We start from the raw sequence: 16,216 nt of genomic DNA on the forward strand, positions 1-16,216 counted from the left end.
CCTAGTGGCACTACTCGAACAACCAGGTCTTCAGCTCCTTGCGGAATTCAAGAAGTGGGGAGGAGGCTCTTATGAGTAGCGGCAGGTCATTCCACGCCTGACAGGATGGGACGAACTAACTATGCACATCAGATAAAGTTAGGCTTATTGCACAGCTGCTGCTGCTGTGCTCTCTTCATGTGTGAGTTGTGCCTGTATTGCCGTTGTCTTTACGGTGCCTGCTGTATGTGACTGAAGCTTGGTATTTCCTATGCCATACTTGTTCTCCGTGTGAGGAAATGCTGCAGTGGTGCACTGGAGCGGGTGCTCTCATGCAGCCTGATGTACTCACTCTATATCCATTACTTCTGGTTGGTATTGGTAAAGAAGCTAAAGGGGCAGTCCACACTCCATGCTCATTCAAACATTGGCCTCTTTGTAGAAACTGCAAATAGCGATCGATGTGGGCAGATTGATTGTATGTTGGCAATGTACTGCTAGTTATGCCTGATTCCTTTATTCCTGTCAACATTGAGTGGGCCTTTAAAAACGCTCCGGTAATAAAATACAGTGGAACATGTGTGGAAACCTAGCTAAAGAGTATTTTTTCTGCTCTGCTGCTTCAAAGCAATTATTCTACTCTGCTACATTACAAAAAGGCTGGAATTACCAGGAAAGGTGACGGTAATAAAGAACGGTAACATCCTGAAATGCTTCAGGCAGCGGATGGATGCCAGAAAGCTACTGCAGAAATGACTGGCAGCAGTACTTTTGCTGCTGGTCATTTCTCAGAATTAACATCCGTCCTCTAATTGGAGCCATTATGAGGACTCCTTCCTGCTCACGAGCGCTGGTCACGCGAGACATCTGGGCTTGGCATTTTCACATGAAAGCGGCACCAACGGCCTAGGTGTTAAGTGAATCTTTCATGGTCACTCCTGAGTGAGGCGAGACAGGCTTCATTCCGCTTCAGCCCCTGTGCCCCTCCCTGTCCAGGGCCTCTCACACGGAGATGAAAGGACCGGCTTCTCTGAACAATCAGTGACCTCTCCGCCTGGATCTCGAGGCGCAGGGCCTCTTTACTGCCAGTGCAGCCCGTCGGGGCTTATTTACAAGCCCCCTGCGCCGTCGGTGCGTCAATTTTAATATGGGAAAAAATTGACGGACCGGCGGCGCAAGGGGCTTGTTAATAAGCCCCACAGTGTGCTGCGCCGCTGGCAGGCGTCACCCACAGCCGCAAGCTTCCGACGTAACCTTCAGTAAACGTGTATACTAAAGTGTTCAGAATATTTAACCAGGACACAAGTCCTAAAAAAAAAGTGAGGGAATAACCTAGTTAATCGGAATGCAAGTGACATCACAGCGCATTGACATCATGGTGTGTGACACCGGCGCGTGACATCACGGTGCGTGACATCACAGCACGTGACATCATAAGAAGTGACTGACATCATAAGAAGTGACATCAGATCTTAAGCCCTCACATGTATGTATAACATGTCTATCATGAGTACATTGGAGCATATTTCGAGTATATAGCGAAACCCTCCTGATTTAGGCAGAAGATTCACACTTTTGTAAGCTACACATGAAACAATGTTGCCTTCTGTCTGCGTAAACTTCCTCTACCAATAGTGCTTTAAAAGAAAAAATAGTGGTACTTAAATTATTTCAACGCCTCCTCAGGGGTAGTAAGCACTATATAACTTATATTTATTTTGTTTAAATACAGCGAAAGACCAACACATCTGACATTCTTACAGTAAATGCATATCTTGTAAACAGGGACTGAACAAAGTGAAAAGCTGCCTCTCTTAATATGTGTGAAGTGTTAACCAGGTGGGAGCCTTTGTTTACCCTCTTCTGCATTTGCTTCTAGGTGTGAAGCTGCTGACTGCTCCCAGCCAGGAGACTCCCACAAAAGGAGGCCTGATGACCCCTCAGATCAAGCCTTTATTATGGGCCCAGCAGGAGTCAGAAATGAGAGCCCCATCCCTGCCTGCACGTTGTTGCGGATCAAAACCAGACAACAATGTGCCGAATGTGTCCCGGTGTTTGCAGATTACACCGGGATGAATTCAGCATCTTTTTCAGTTGGGCCCAACTTCTTATCAGGGTGGACGGCATCCACGCTGTGAAAATAGTGGGTGGATGGCATCCACCTGTGTGTACCCCCGACTCGTGCCCTGTATTTAACCGGTTCTTAATTCACTAACCTTAATCTGATCTCAGCCATTTCACAGCCAGAAAAGCCTAGTCCTGCTGTATCTAAAAGCATGAAGAAAATATTATATGTAGACCACATTATTTAGCAAAACAGTAAGTGGCCATTGAGAAAAAAACACACATAACTTATTTAAACTGTTTAGAAGAAGGTCACTGCAGTTCTTCCTTATATACTCAAGCAATCCCAAAACATTGGAATCCCCAAACTCAGGGCGTGCTGTTTGTTTCCTGTTGGCGGTTTGAACTTGGTGTCCCTGCTCTCCCGGGGCCGGGCTTGGCTCCGCCCCTTACACAGTGGTCGAAGTGGGGAAAAAAAAGTAGGGGAACTGTGGGCGGAGACTCAGGGGGCGGGAATAACCCAAGGATTGGATTAGTGGGCGTAGTCGGAGGTGTGGCTAGAAATAGCAAAACATACCAATTTTTGAACGTTTGGCATTTCACTGACCAGTTACAGCTTATAACGTTATTTAATTCAAAGAATCAATAAACATGTTTATTTGAGGTTTAATATATAAGTTGTTTATATTTAATTCATTTGCAATCTGGGACATGTTTCCAATCACAGAATGTTCCAAATACGCTTATAAGTGGAATCATAAGACATTTGTGTCCGAGCCATGCAGTTTCTTTCATCTGCACTTCTCCTCCCTTTTTCTAACCATTTCTGAACATAAAATTCAGGTTTAAATTCTATGACAGGAGACCCCACGATTTTTATGAACATTGTAGAAGACAGACGATTGATTGATATTTTGTTCTGTAGTGGTGTGAGCACCTCATTCATTACACTAAAGCCCCGTTCACATTCAGCAGTGGAGGTGCAAAAGGAGTCTATAATGTGCACCAATGGTTTCAGGCTTTCAGGGATACAATTTTTATTTTGTTTGTACTCTCTGAAACCAAGGATGTACTGCCTAGTATCAAATACATGCAACCTGCTACAAAGGTTTTGTAATTCTCCCTCACTGTATAAGATGTCTACTGGATCTGGCCAATAAACTGGTTGTAAGAGCTTCATTCTATGTGCTAACTCTTTGTATTCTATTTCATCATTGTTTGTGGTTGTGCATCTAGAAACATTTGATGCATTAGACATTGTCATCCTTTTTCGCAGGTTATTTGCTAAGCTCCTAAAGAACTGTGCCCTATTGATGCTAACACAGCCTTTGTTCTGTTGCAGTCCTACACCAGCAAACTGCATCCGTTCACCAGCATCTAATGCAGTTGTAGCAAACAAAGGGCCCAGGTGCATCAGCCATTGATTCAAACACTAAAATCTGCATCTGTATTGAACGATCGGCCTCATATATGGTCATATCACGCCGCTGCAGCCTTCTGGATAGGTCACCCAATTCTGTGAGAGCATCATATAAAATGCCCATATTTTCAACAAACACCAGGGAGGTTAATAAACGGTTTAAACCAGCATATTTCCTCTGCTCAATGTCACTCCTCGTTGAGTCTTCGGAAGATTCCATGAAATGTTTACTAAGTGCTTTGTAGTTATTCCAAACAGCTCTCACAAATCTTTCACTTGAGGACACCCAACGTACATCTAGCACCTTTCCAATTGCCAGAAGTCTTACTTCTACCTCCAGAGCACATTCCCCAAGCTCTCTCGGATTTTTCGGAGAGGCATGGTAGGTGGTATATAGTTTATCAAAAAAAAATAGGAGCTGATTAATGCCTGCGACTTCTTTACAAACATCACCCACAGCAAGTTCCAGCTTGTGGTTAGCACAGTGCCATACACTCAACTGTGGATATTTCAGTTTCAGAAGAGTTGCCACACCGGATTTCCTACCTATCATATTGGAAGCACCATCTGTTACAAGCTGAACCAAATGACTTTTTAAATACTCATCAGTAAAACCGTGTCTCTCTAAGCATGCAAGTAAGGTATCTAAGATTAGATCTGCTGCTGTGCTTGGCAACTCAACAAGGTCCATGAAAAAGGTCAGTGGCTCATTGTGTTTATCAATACCTGCTCTTACACAGATATTAGTGTGGTCAATTTACTATTTGTGAGCTTAGGGACATATTTATGGGAATGGTGGTGCAGGGCAGCACAGCAAGTTACTTTGCTGCGCTGCCCTGCGTCACAGGGAAAGGGCGGGAATGTGCCGTATTTATCCAATATGGTGCATTCCGGTCTTTTCCCCCTGCACTGGCGCCATTTCGACAGCCTAGCTTCAACGCAGGCACACTTGCCCCATGGTGCAAGGGTGCCTCCTTTGCATGCAGGATTGTTTTTGTGCAGGAAGGGGCACCTTCCTGTACAAAAACAATCTTGAGAGGCTTTTTCATCTTTCTATGTGGGCTGCAGAATAAAGCACAGTTTGAAAGAGGAAAAAGCAAGGAGAAATAAAGATATTTCTCCTAGTTATGCCTCCTCTGGGGCAGCGCAAGATTTTGCCGCATTCCCAGGATTACAAGTCCTTGTAAATCTATGAATGCGTCAAAAACCGTGGGGGTTGTGTGGGAGACTTTTATTATTGCAGGAAAACTACTGCGTGACAAAGCCACTGCTGCTCTAGGGTGTGCTGCTTTGTAGACCTGCCCGCAAGACTGGTGGTGAACCTGGGTATGAATTGTGGTGGACAGGGCTTCAAGTTTACCCAACTGGCCACCGGTAGGCTTCACCTGCTGGTGCTAAGAGACCAGGGCTTCTAAGGTCTAGTGGGGCCTTCTAAAGTCTATCATGGGTGCTCCCTCAGGAGTGGTCTGATGGACAAGGCATGAAGGCTGAACCAGGTTCCCCAGTTCCAAATTTGATAGCTCTGGCCATAATGCCACATCCTATCCCCACCGAACACCCTTCTGCCCCACTGAGTGAAACTTGCACTGTCTTCACCTACAACCAAATTCTGCCCCATTATAAGCACCTGGATGTGACTCATTTCAAATTATGCAGTGCCTGAAAAAAAGTAACAACATTCTGGGAAAAGCAAATACTCATAGGGAATGCAGGATTATGTAAAGCATGCAAAATATAAGCAGGAACGACATGTTACCTTAACGCTTTTACTCTCGTTCAGAAATCAATGAGTATTTTTTGTCTCAAACATTGAGGACATGAATATAGGGCTCCTCCTGTACACATGTGTTAAGCAGGGCTCAGGGACAAAGGAACTCTTCAAGAGAATCTGATCTGACTCACGGAAACCCACAAGGGCTCCTTCTAATCCACAAATTGTGCACTCTTGATTGTCAGCGCCAGGATGCCTGTTAGGTGAGAGTGCGCTTTACAAGTGAGATAAATAAATAAATAATTCTTATTCATGTCAGCCAGCTAGCTGCTCAAACATAGTATAGCACATAGGTATTCAAGTGTCCTGCAAAGAAGAATGAGTGCGAGTAAGTAAATGTGGGTGTGAATGATTGAGTGCCTGAATGTAACTGAGCATGAGTGAAAGAGTGTATGTCGATGAAAGTGAGAGAAAGTGAGTGAGAAGGAGTCACGTAGAGTAAGTGAAACTGTAAGTTAGAATGAGGTAATCAGAGTAGGAAAAAGTGGTGAGACTGAGTGAGTGAGAATGTGATACCGAATGTTGAAGAGTGAGTGCAAGTGAGCAATTTTGAGTAAAAGGGAAAGGGAATGAGAATGAATAATGGGGGTAGTGAGCCTGAGTGAGATAACATGTGAGCAAGCAGGACAAAACACAGGCCTTGGCAAAGTGGAGGTAAATATTTACTTATCTATCGTATCGGCCATTGTGGCAAGATGACGAAGGGAACGTCATCGTTTGGCAAACGTCGAAACAAGACGCACACACTGTGTCGTCGTTGTGGATCAAAGGCGTACCATCTCCAGAAATGTACCTGTGGCAAGTGCGGATATCCCGCCAAGCGCAAGAGAAAGTATAACTGGAGTGTGAAGGCTAAGAGACGCAACACCACAGGTACCGGCCGTATGAGACACTTAAAGGTTGTCTACCGTAGATTCAGGAATGGATTCCGTGAGGGCACTACACCAAAACTGAAGAGGGCAGCAGTTGCAGCATCCAGTTCCTCATAAATATTTTGTTAAAATAAAATAAAAATATGCCACTTATGGGAGGAACATATTGTGCATCTTCAAAAAAAATGTGGTCAACTCCTGGGGATGTTGTCTTGGCACAGTAATGGCTTTTGAGAGAATTTGTGTAAAAATGGGGTGTTGAAAATAAAATGCAGTATTTGACCCTATAGTTTTTTTTTCAAAATTATCTTGGGAGTAGAAACACCCAGACTGCAAATCCTCCGGGCCCTCCTTTATCTCTTCTTAGTCTTACAAGGCCCAGTAAATCGCACTCTTTTCCAAATCTCTTTCTAAATATTATCACTCTCAAAAACTGTTTTTTCTATGTAATTTTCCTTTGATGGGAAGAGGAGGTTTCTGAGGTGGTAGTATCAGGCAAGTGACACTACTTGGGCTCCCTCTGTTCGAGCCTTCATGGAGGATCCCTCTTCATTGCTACCTCCACCTGACCCCAGACTCCGCAACGCACTCCCTTACAGGCTTGATTATCCACTACTCCTCTCCAGTGCACCTTATCTCACAGCTGACCTTGGGCCCCAGCCCCATATCAGGCACCATCGGGCTCCACTTTCATTTTTCCCAGTAAAAACATTAGTAAAATCACCTTCAAACTTAAAACATTGAATATAGCAGTAAATATAATTAGCACACACTTTAAAGTATGTTCCACAGTAGCCCTTATGACCCGACTGCTAATTAAATAAACAAAAACAGAAAGGCCATGACAAGGCCGGCTTTAGCGCTGATGCGAAAGTCTTTTTTGGCGCCACACCAATAATCACTGCCATACGCCACAAGTGCTCCTCATCTCCCCATAGCCCCTCCCCCTCATGACCTCCTCCTCGGATTCCCTCACTGCCACCCTCCACCAGTGCCCCTCATTTCGCTGTAGCCCCTCCCCATCATGACCTTCTCCTCAGAATCCCTCACTAACATCCTCCAGCAGTGCCCCTCATCTCTCCCTAGCTCCCCCCTCCCCCATGACCTCTTCCTCGGATTCCCTCACTGCCACCCTCCAACAGTGCCCCTCATCGCTCCATAGCCACTCCCACTACCTCCTCCTCGGATTCCCTCACTGCCACCCTCCAACAGTGCCCCTCATCTTTATGTAGCCCCTCTCTCATATGCATTTCATTTGTTGTGTGGCGCTACTCATATCAGTGTAGTGTGTGTCAGTACTTTACACCACGCACACTTTATACAGAGACAACGAATCATACAAGTATGTAAATCAGCCTACAGGGAATGTCACATAAGCCAATGAGGATTACAAGGTGTATGAATCACATGTCATCCATACTGGTGGGCAGTTATTTTAAGAGGGTTTGGTCTGGAGAAGCACAAACTCAGGATTTAAAGAGTACTCCAGTGGTTAGGGGTTGGCTTTACTGATAAAAATGTATATCTGCCCAAAGATACTCATTTTAGCAACATTAGAATAATGAAAGACTGGGGAAGTTCTAACTATATCACAAAACAAAAAACGTGAAGTTCTAACTATACCATTCAGGTTTGCATGCAGCTCTTTGATGACAGTTAACTGGTCACTGTCCTATGTTAGGATTGTACCTTCTGAACTGCAAGTAACACGAGGATCTCTGTGACAAAGGCAGTAACCCACTGAGCTATCCACATAAAATACAGTTCATCTGCACTTAACTACTAACAGAGAAATGATTGCTCTCCAGCAGGATCATTAATCCCCAGCGTTATCTGGGCATTTTTTTATTGTCTTATTGTTGTCCTGCATCGGCCATGATAATGATAAAAAACGGATTAAATGAAGCACACACGAAGTATGTGTCCTGCTGCGCCTGTGCAGAATTTAAAAAGAAAAACAAATAGTGATACATTCTCCTACCTACTCCATTAGTCAATCTTAGTGTCGCAGCCTGAAGTGATAAGCAGCTGCAGGGGTTGGGAAAGGTGAATCAAAAGAAACAAACTTCTTGTCTCTTGCGCTGCAAAGAAAAAGAATATCCACGCAGCAGGACAGTAGGCAAAGGTTACCAAGGCCAAAGAAAGGATGTGTCGCCTTTCGCCATGCCCCTGTTGGAGATGAAGGGGTGAAAAAATAAACAAAGCCTCGCTAACATGTAAATGGTCTTTTAACGACCTGTGAAGTACTCGGGTAAGGCTGCGATAATCTCAGAAAACTGTCTGTGTGTGCGCGCCGGGGCGCACACACACAGGACGGGGGAGGTGGGGGGGCTTTGAAGCACTTTGAGCCCCATGGCGTTTCGCGCCTGCCTTCAAGCCCTTATTAGAACCGGGCCTGAATTAGGGCAGTCCCGGGACGCTTTTTTTACATCAAGAAGTAGGGGAACGGACTAGCATAATTTTTAAAAGTAGGGGCACGCCGTGCCCTTCCGTTCCCCCCCACTTCTAACACTGCCCTTACACTCGCTGTTCTGAACCTACCGGGGCTTCCTTCATTATCGGACTTGGTCGGCCGGGCTTGGCTCCGCCGGACCACAACCCCCATCATCCTTAGGGGCAGGACGCCTCACAGTCACGCGCCAGGAGGCGCTTAAAGGCGGGCTCGGTGCTGAGTCCCTCGGCGTGCTGTTTGTTTCCTGTTGGCGGTTTGAACTTGGTGTCCCTGCTCTCCCGGGGCCGGGCTTGGCTCCGCCCCTTACACTCGCTGTTCTGAACCTACCGGGGCTTCCTTGATTATCGGACTTGGCCAGCCGGGCTTGGCTCCGCCGGACCACAACCCCCATCATCCTTAGGGGCAGGACGCCTCACAGTCACGCGCCAGGAGGTGCTTAAAAGCGGACTCGGTGCTGAGTCCCTCGGCGTGCTGTTTGTTTCCTGTTGGCGGTTTGAACTTGGTGTCCCTGCTCTCCCGGGGCCGGGCTTGGCTCCGCCCCTTACACTCGCTGTTCTGAACCTACCGGGGCTTCCTTGATTATCGGACTTGGTCGGCCGGGCTTGGCTCCGCCGGACCACAACCCCCATCATCCTTAGGGGCAGGACGCCTCACAGTCACGCGCCAGGAGGCGCTTAAAGGCGGGCTCGGTCCCTCGTCCCGCGAGGACGCGCGCGGGATGCGCCGGGCTAAGCCCGGGCAAATGGCGGGCCGTCTGTGGCCGTCCGGGGCTGGCCAAGGCTGGGCTGGGCCACCCCCCTGATAAGTTGTCTGCGGTTGTATGTTCAGTTAGTGATTTTCCGTGCTTTGTTGTCTTCTAGCTAGGAGGTCCTTACTATAGGCACATTCTATACATACTGCTTCGAGTGGCCAAGCTAATGTCTACCCGCTCGAGTAAGAGTTTGAGAGGGGGTGGTGGGGGAGGCCCTGGTTCTATAACGGGTACCATGGACCAGTTTATCACCCGTGTTGTCACAGTTATCGAGAAGGAAATCGCCATGACAGAGCGGCGTCTTTCTCGGGAACACCTTGCTGACAAACTGTCATCGCTGGGTCCGCTGGCTCTAGTGCCATCCCCAGTACGTCCACTTGATCCCTTGGTGGCTGCTTCACCCCCTTTAGATCATCCACGGGTTGCAGCCCTTAGGGCCAGCTTGGACAGGCTGGAGAATTTAACTGCTATAGTACAGCTTAACGACGATAATGCTGTATCAGACCCACTCCCTAGTGAGACCCTAGTCCCCATGCTCCCTCTTGTTATTTCTTCCAGCAATGGGATTTCCCTCCCTCAGCCAGTATTGGCATCGCTGGCAGTAAACAACCCAGCCCTTAGCAAAAGAAAAATAACTGCTAGCCCACGAAAAGGAAGTCATGCCAAACCCTGCAAGAAGCCTAGGAGGTCAGGTGCTAGGGGGGGGAGGGACCCATAAGAGAGTAGGGCAGGGTGTTAGTTGCCCCCAGGGGGAGAAGGGGGAGGAACCCCAAGGTGTTATAGTAGAGAATACCTGTGTTGACCTGACGGCTGGTTCTGTTGAGGCTCCATCCCACGAATCTCTCTCCATTGAAAACTTAGAGAAAATGATGAATTCATTATTGATTCCGGTCCTGGAGAGAGTTAAGGGGCTCACAGAGCGGTTCGATAGGTTTGAACAGGTAACCTTGGACAATTTTTGCTCCATAAAATCCCTTATTAAACTACATTCAAGAATTAGGGAAGATGGCCTACGGGGGGAATCTGTACCCCGGGCGACACTTACATCCCCACAAGGCCCCACCACTGTAGCCGCACCAGTACCCGGGGTGGTCGTGGCAAATGCTCCTGTTGTACATCCTGTGGCTTCCTCTGGGGCCAGGGTTGGCCAAAACGGATGGCATAGTGCAACCCAAGACACCTAAGGCTAGTACCGTCCCTACAAAAAGGTCCGCATGGCCAAAGGACTCTGGTAGCAGTTGTCCAGCCAATTCAAAGAACTTTGGAAATAGTAATGGCCCTGAGACGAATAACGCTAGTATAGACAATCCGATGATAGTCCCTACCCTACAGCCAGGAATGGATTCTGACGCAGGGCCGGCCCTTACTGTCAATTTACCCCCTGACTGCCAGCCTTTTGTGGCAGTTCTTACCGGGGTGCCAGTCCTTAAGCCAGGTAAATATGAGTCTTATGCCGAACTTAAGAACAAAACAGTTTTCTGGCTAAAGGAAAATAGACCCTTGCCTAGCTCAATGGGTGGCCGGGTCATCCACGTAAGGAGGGTCAGCTGGATTGGCACTAGGCCGAAAGATATAAGGGGGGATTGTATTATAATTAACTTTGATGATCCTAGGGTTGCCAGGTATGTGTGTAGTTTTTCCACTAGAGAGGGCAGTTTAATTGGAGATAGCGGAGGTATTGGCATGTATGACCTCAGCTACTTTAATCCCCGAAAAACATTTGCTAGGCCAGCCATAACCCCCATTTGGGAGGGACGGGCCGGGAGACAAGTCCAACAAAACCTGTCACAATTTAGCCTGTTTTGTAAAAATCCATGTCCACTGCCCAATTGGTCATGGCATGGCTACTGACACGCTGTCTGCCAATCAACAGTGAAGCCAATCGCAGTGCTTGGGGAAGACGACTGCGGTAGTCTAGCCACAAGAATGGAAGTAGTGAGGCCATTTACTTACCATCTTTCACCTCCTCTTATTAATGTCGGCCTTTCAGAATGGGAGTGTATTGAACATCCTGAGCCTGCTATGCCCATCTTGGTGGCCCCTAGCGGGGAGGGCCTAGTTACAGGAGTGACATCCAACTCTGGCCCTCGGGATAGCTCTTTTGTAAAAGGGTCTTCACCGGGGCAGGCTGTAGATGGCAACAGGGCCTTGAAGGTTGTCAGCTGGAACATAGCTGGTTTGGCACATAACATCGACATACCCGAGTGGAACTCATTTATTGAATCATTCGGGATATGTATGTTCCAGGAAACCTGGTGCTTGGAGCCCCGACACAAAGTGGGCTATACTAGTTACTTTGTACCGGCTATCCCATCGCCCGGAGGGAGAGGTCGCCCCTCTGGCGGCCTACTAATCTGGGTAAACATCTCCTTGGGCTATTCCATTCGGTGCATAGATACTAAGTCCCTGGACTTGCAGAGACTAACAGTTAGAGGGCCACGTGGAGGGAGGGCGCTTGAGATTCTTAACATTTATGTTAGAGGTACTAGGGGCGGTATGCCGACATTGTCCCTTACGGGCGTTGATGACGAGCTTAGATCTTGTGGTGCTGACTCGTTCGTCATGCTCGCTGGGGATTTTAATTGTACCTTTGAACCCCTAGCAGTGGAAGATATATTGGGCACCCAGGAGGACGACGCTAGGAGAGGCATCCCCCATCTCTCAGTATCACCAATTAAGAGATGGACTCAAAGCGCCATTGATCTTAACGCCCTCTCCTTGGAACACGGAGTAAGAACTGCAAATGGCAGGATAAAGTCAGATTCTTGCGGGGCACATAACAGGGTAGGTCAATCCTCCAGAATTGATTATATACTGTTGAACTATAAACTTTGGGGTCACTTGCTGGATATGGTGGTTCTCCCCTCTACTGATAGTGACCACAATCCCCTGTCCTTGTCACTGTCCCCTTTGTGGACGGCAGGGACTAATGAACAAATTCCACATGATTGGAATTCAACACGCGAAGTATGTCCTTCAAATTGTGGGAGGCGGCTAAAATGGAGGATAATTGTTGGCAATGAGGACAAGATGCTGGAAGTAAGATCAACCATGGCAAACGTCCTGTCCAGTTTGGACCTTGCCACAATTAGCGCCCACGAGATCTCCACGTTGTTTGTCCAAACTACTAAAGCCCTAGGCGATCTCTTTTCAGTTCGCAATGCAAGCACTAGGGCCAACAACAGATGTCGCCTTAAGGGCAATCCTGGTTGGTATTCGACTGCCTGTCGTAACGCCAAAAGGGACCTAAATAATGCAGTTAAACTTAAGGACGGTGGTTTGATTAGTACTGCTAGGAAAAGTTATAGAGGTGCCATCTCCAGGGCAAAGCTAGAGTGGGAGAACCAGTTTTGGTGTGATCTGAAACTGGCAAGCTCCGCTAGGGACTCGAATGGCTTTTGGGAACTGATTAGAGCTAGAGACAAACCTGTGGACTCGCTTATGACATGCAATATCCCTGAGGCCTCGTGGTTCGACCACTTTTCCCATCTATATAATGTGGTAACGGGTAATGGGGAAGTTTCCATTGATGCCCCTTTATTAGACCACCTTGAGCTGAGTATAGACTCTTTGTTTACGGTTAAGGAAGTGGTGGACGCAATTAAGTGTCTTGTCCCCAACAAAGCTGCGGGGCCGGATGGCCTACCAGGGGACCTGTTACGCATCAACCCGATAGAATGGGGGAAACTTATTGCCTCATTATTAAATGCTAGTTTTGCAGACGCAGCTCTTCCAGAATCCTGGAGGGGTGCTGAGGTCGTCCCGATTTTTAAGAAAGGGTGTCGGGACGACCCAGCAAACTATCGCCCTATAAGTTTATTAGACTCCACACAGAAGGTGGCAGGAAAGGTGGTCCTGGGGAGGGTCTTGCAGTGGGCAGAGGAGAAGGGTATCCTGTCCGATTTCCAGGCAGGTTTTAGAACAGGTACTGGGACCATTGAGCAAACATTCCGGTTGATGATGCTCTACTGGACAGTGGTTGTACTGGGCAAAGGCAGTCTGTACCTTGCATTTATAGATTTGCGGACTGCCTTTGACCTGGTCCCCCGTAGCCATCTCTGGAGGGTGTTATCTGGGCTGGGTTTGCCCCCATATTTACTTTCCCTGTTAATCAAGTTGCACGCTGAACATTTTGCGCAGATCAGGTGGGGAAACCAGGGTCAAAAGACATCACGAATACCTGTAAACAGAGGTGTCCGTCAGGGATGTGTTTTAGCCCCCACTAATGGGTGTTAGATGGGCGAAACACTAATCCCAAACAATGTAGGTCCACTGCTGAATTTCTTTTAGTGAAGGAGGTCCCATTTTGCGAGCCCTACCTTGATATTATATCAAAACCCAGAGACAGGGCATTGTATTTTAAATTTAGAGTAGGAACACTTCCCATGGGTGAACTAACTGCTAGGTGGAAGCGCCGGCCCAGACGATTCCTTCTTGTCCGTATTGTATGACAAGGATAGAGTCAGTTCCCCACCTCCTATTCGAATGCCCTGCTTATGAAGCTCCACGTCGTAGGTGGTTGAAACCTCTTTGTAGAGAGTTAGGCACCAGACACCATAGGGAGGCCTTGCAAATTTTGAAAACGGATTCACGGCCCCTTTTTGCCTGTGGCTTGGCGAAGTTTTTAAGCTGGGCATGGTTGATCAGATCAAATAGGCTTTTGTATCTTGTTTAATTCTGGTTTGACAATGTATCTTTTTATGTAATTTATTGGCGCCTTCATATTATGAATTGTATGCATTTTTTACTATGAACTGGCTCCTTTTATCTTTTTTAAAAAAAATGTGTGTTTATGTATTGCTTTTTAAGACATGCTCTTTGTCGAAATAAAGCCTTGACTGACTGCTAAGCAAGGATGAAATGAGAAAATGCAGAAATAGCAAGGCTCTATTTAATTGTTAGGGATAAAAAGCTTATATTCCAGTAACAGGGCATACTTTTGTCATTTCAAACACTAGAAACTAAAGCTACTGTTGCAATTATGCGGTTTGAAATGTACGCATGATGAAACCTATATTGGGGGCTTTTAAATAGCCCACAGTCTGGACCATATCACCCTTCAGGCGTTAAAGCAAGATCCCTAGACGAATAACTGAAATACACGACAAGCCAGCTTCTGATTGAAATTCTTACTTCGATACTTCAACCTTCCCTGGGGCTCTCAGAAAGGCCTGGCTACCAAAAAGGTACATTCCTTCCTAAGTAATCATGACCTCGTGCAATTTGCTGGTAAGCCCACACATTCCAGAGGAAGTACTCTTGACCTTGTCACTGCAAAACCAGGCTCTTTCATTCACCCGATAGTTTACTGGTCAGGCCACTGTATGATCCCTTTTATGACAAAATTGTGGTTCACTGATATCGGCTTCCTAAATATCCCCATACACAAATATCGAGTTATAAATATTGATGTGAAAAATATCGACATCCTATATTTATAATGGTAAGTACAAAAATATCGTGGGGAAAATATTGCTGTGAAAAATATAGTTGTACAAAATATCAATTTTAATATGTGTATACAAAATAATATTAAATATATGAAATAATACAATTACCTGAAAAAATGTATTCGATTTAATATACATTTTAACAAATATAACAAATATAATTAAAACATTTTAAAAATACATATATAACATGTAATTTACATATATATTTACTTTAAAATAATGAATCAACTATTAATTTATTTTATAATTGTATATATGAAAATGTACAAATAAATATATATATATATATATATATATATACACACCAATAACATAAAATCTAATGAAAAAAACATTATATTATAAATTAAAACATTAAACTATGTAAAAGTCTTTAAATTTACATTTTCACTTCAATGAGTGCAACAGTAGGTAAAGTGTTGGATGGCGGAGGGGTAAAAATGACTATTCCCACTCCAGTGAGTGCAACAGTAAGGAAAGTGTTGGATAGCGGGGGGTAAAATGAATATTCCCATTCCAGTGAGTGCAACAGTAGGGAAAGTGTTGGATAGCAGAGGGGTAAAAATAACTATTCCCACTTCAGTGAGTGCAACAGTAGGGAAAGTGTTGGATAGCTGAGGGGTACAAATTACTATTCCCACTCGTGAGTGCAACAGTAGGGAAAGTGTTGGATAGCGGAGGAATAAAAATTACTATTCCCACTCCAGTGAGTGCAACAGTAGGGAAAGTGTTGGATAGCGCAGGAATGCAAATTACTATTCCCACTCCAGTGAGTACAACAGAAGGGAAAGTGTTGGATAGCGGGGGGGGGGGTAAAAATTACTATTTCCACTCCAATTGAGTGCAACAGTAGGGAAAGTGCTAGATAGCGGAGGGGTAGAAAATACTATTCCCACTCCAGTTAGTACAACACTAGGGAAAGTGTTGGCTAACGGAGGGGTAAAAAATACTAATCCCACTCCAGTTAGTGCAACAATAGGGAAATTGTTGGATAGCGGAGGGGTAAAAAGGAATATACCCACTCCAGTCAGTTCAAAGTTAATAACAAAAAAAATATCACCAGCACAATATATTTAAAAAAAGAAAAATATATAAAAATTTAAAAAAACAAAAAAATAGCAGCATATTATAATGTTAAATACATATGACAAATATCTAGAAATATTATATTAAATACATTTAAAAATAGTTTACAAACAAATAACTATTTTTTATGAGAGATTATTTATAAACAAAAATATTAATTATTACATAAATTTAATATTTTTTATTTTCTGCCCTATTACACCGCACACTTCACAACAAACATCTAAATTAAAAAAAAATTGTACCTCCATAACTAACATATTTAACTATCAATTAAAGAAATATCATTAATTGAATAACAAATTAAAACAGATACAAATTAATTTACTTCCCAAACGTTACCCCTATAAAACCAAAACTCACACAAA

At 45.3% G+C, this 16,216-nt stretch overlaps 1 protein-coding gene across 1 annotated transcript; it reads left to right on the top strand.

Annotated features, from left to right (window-relative positions):
• Positions 1 to 5,904: 5,904 nt before the first annotated feature.
• Positions 5,905 to 6,238, top strand: LOC146802091 (large ribosomal subunit protein eL37-like). The gene has a single exon (XM_085620406.1). The coding sequence runs from the start codon at positions 5,930 to 5,932 to the stop codon at positions 6,221 to 6,223; it is 294 nt and encodes a 97-aa protein (XP_085476532.1). The 5' UTR covers positions 5,905 to 5,929; the 3' UTR covers positions 6,224 to 6,238.
• Positions 6,239 to 16,216: the final 9,978 nt, after the last annotated feature.

Source organism: Triturus cristatus, chromosome 8 (assembly GCF_964204655.1).
Source record: "Triturus cristatus chromosome 8, aTriCri1.1, whole genome shotgun sequence".
Lineage (NCBI taxonomy): Eukaryota > Metazoa > Chordata > Amphibia > Caudata > Salamandridae > Triturus > Triturus cristatus.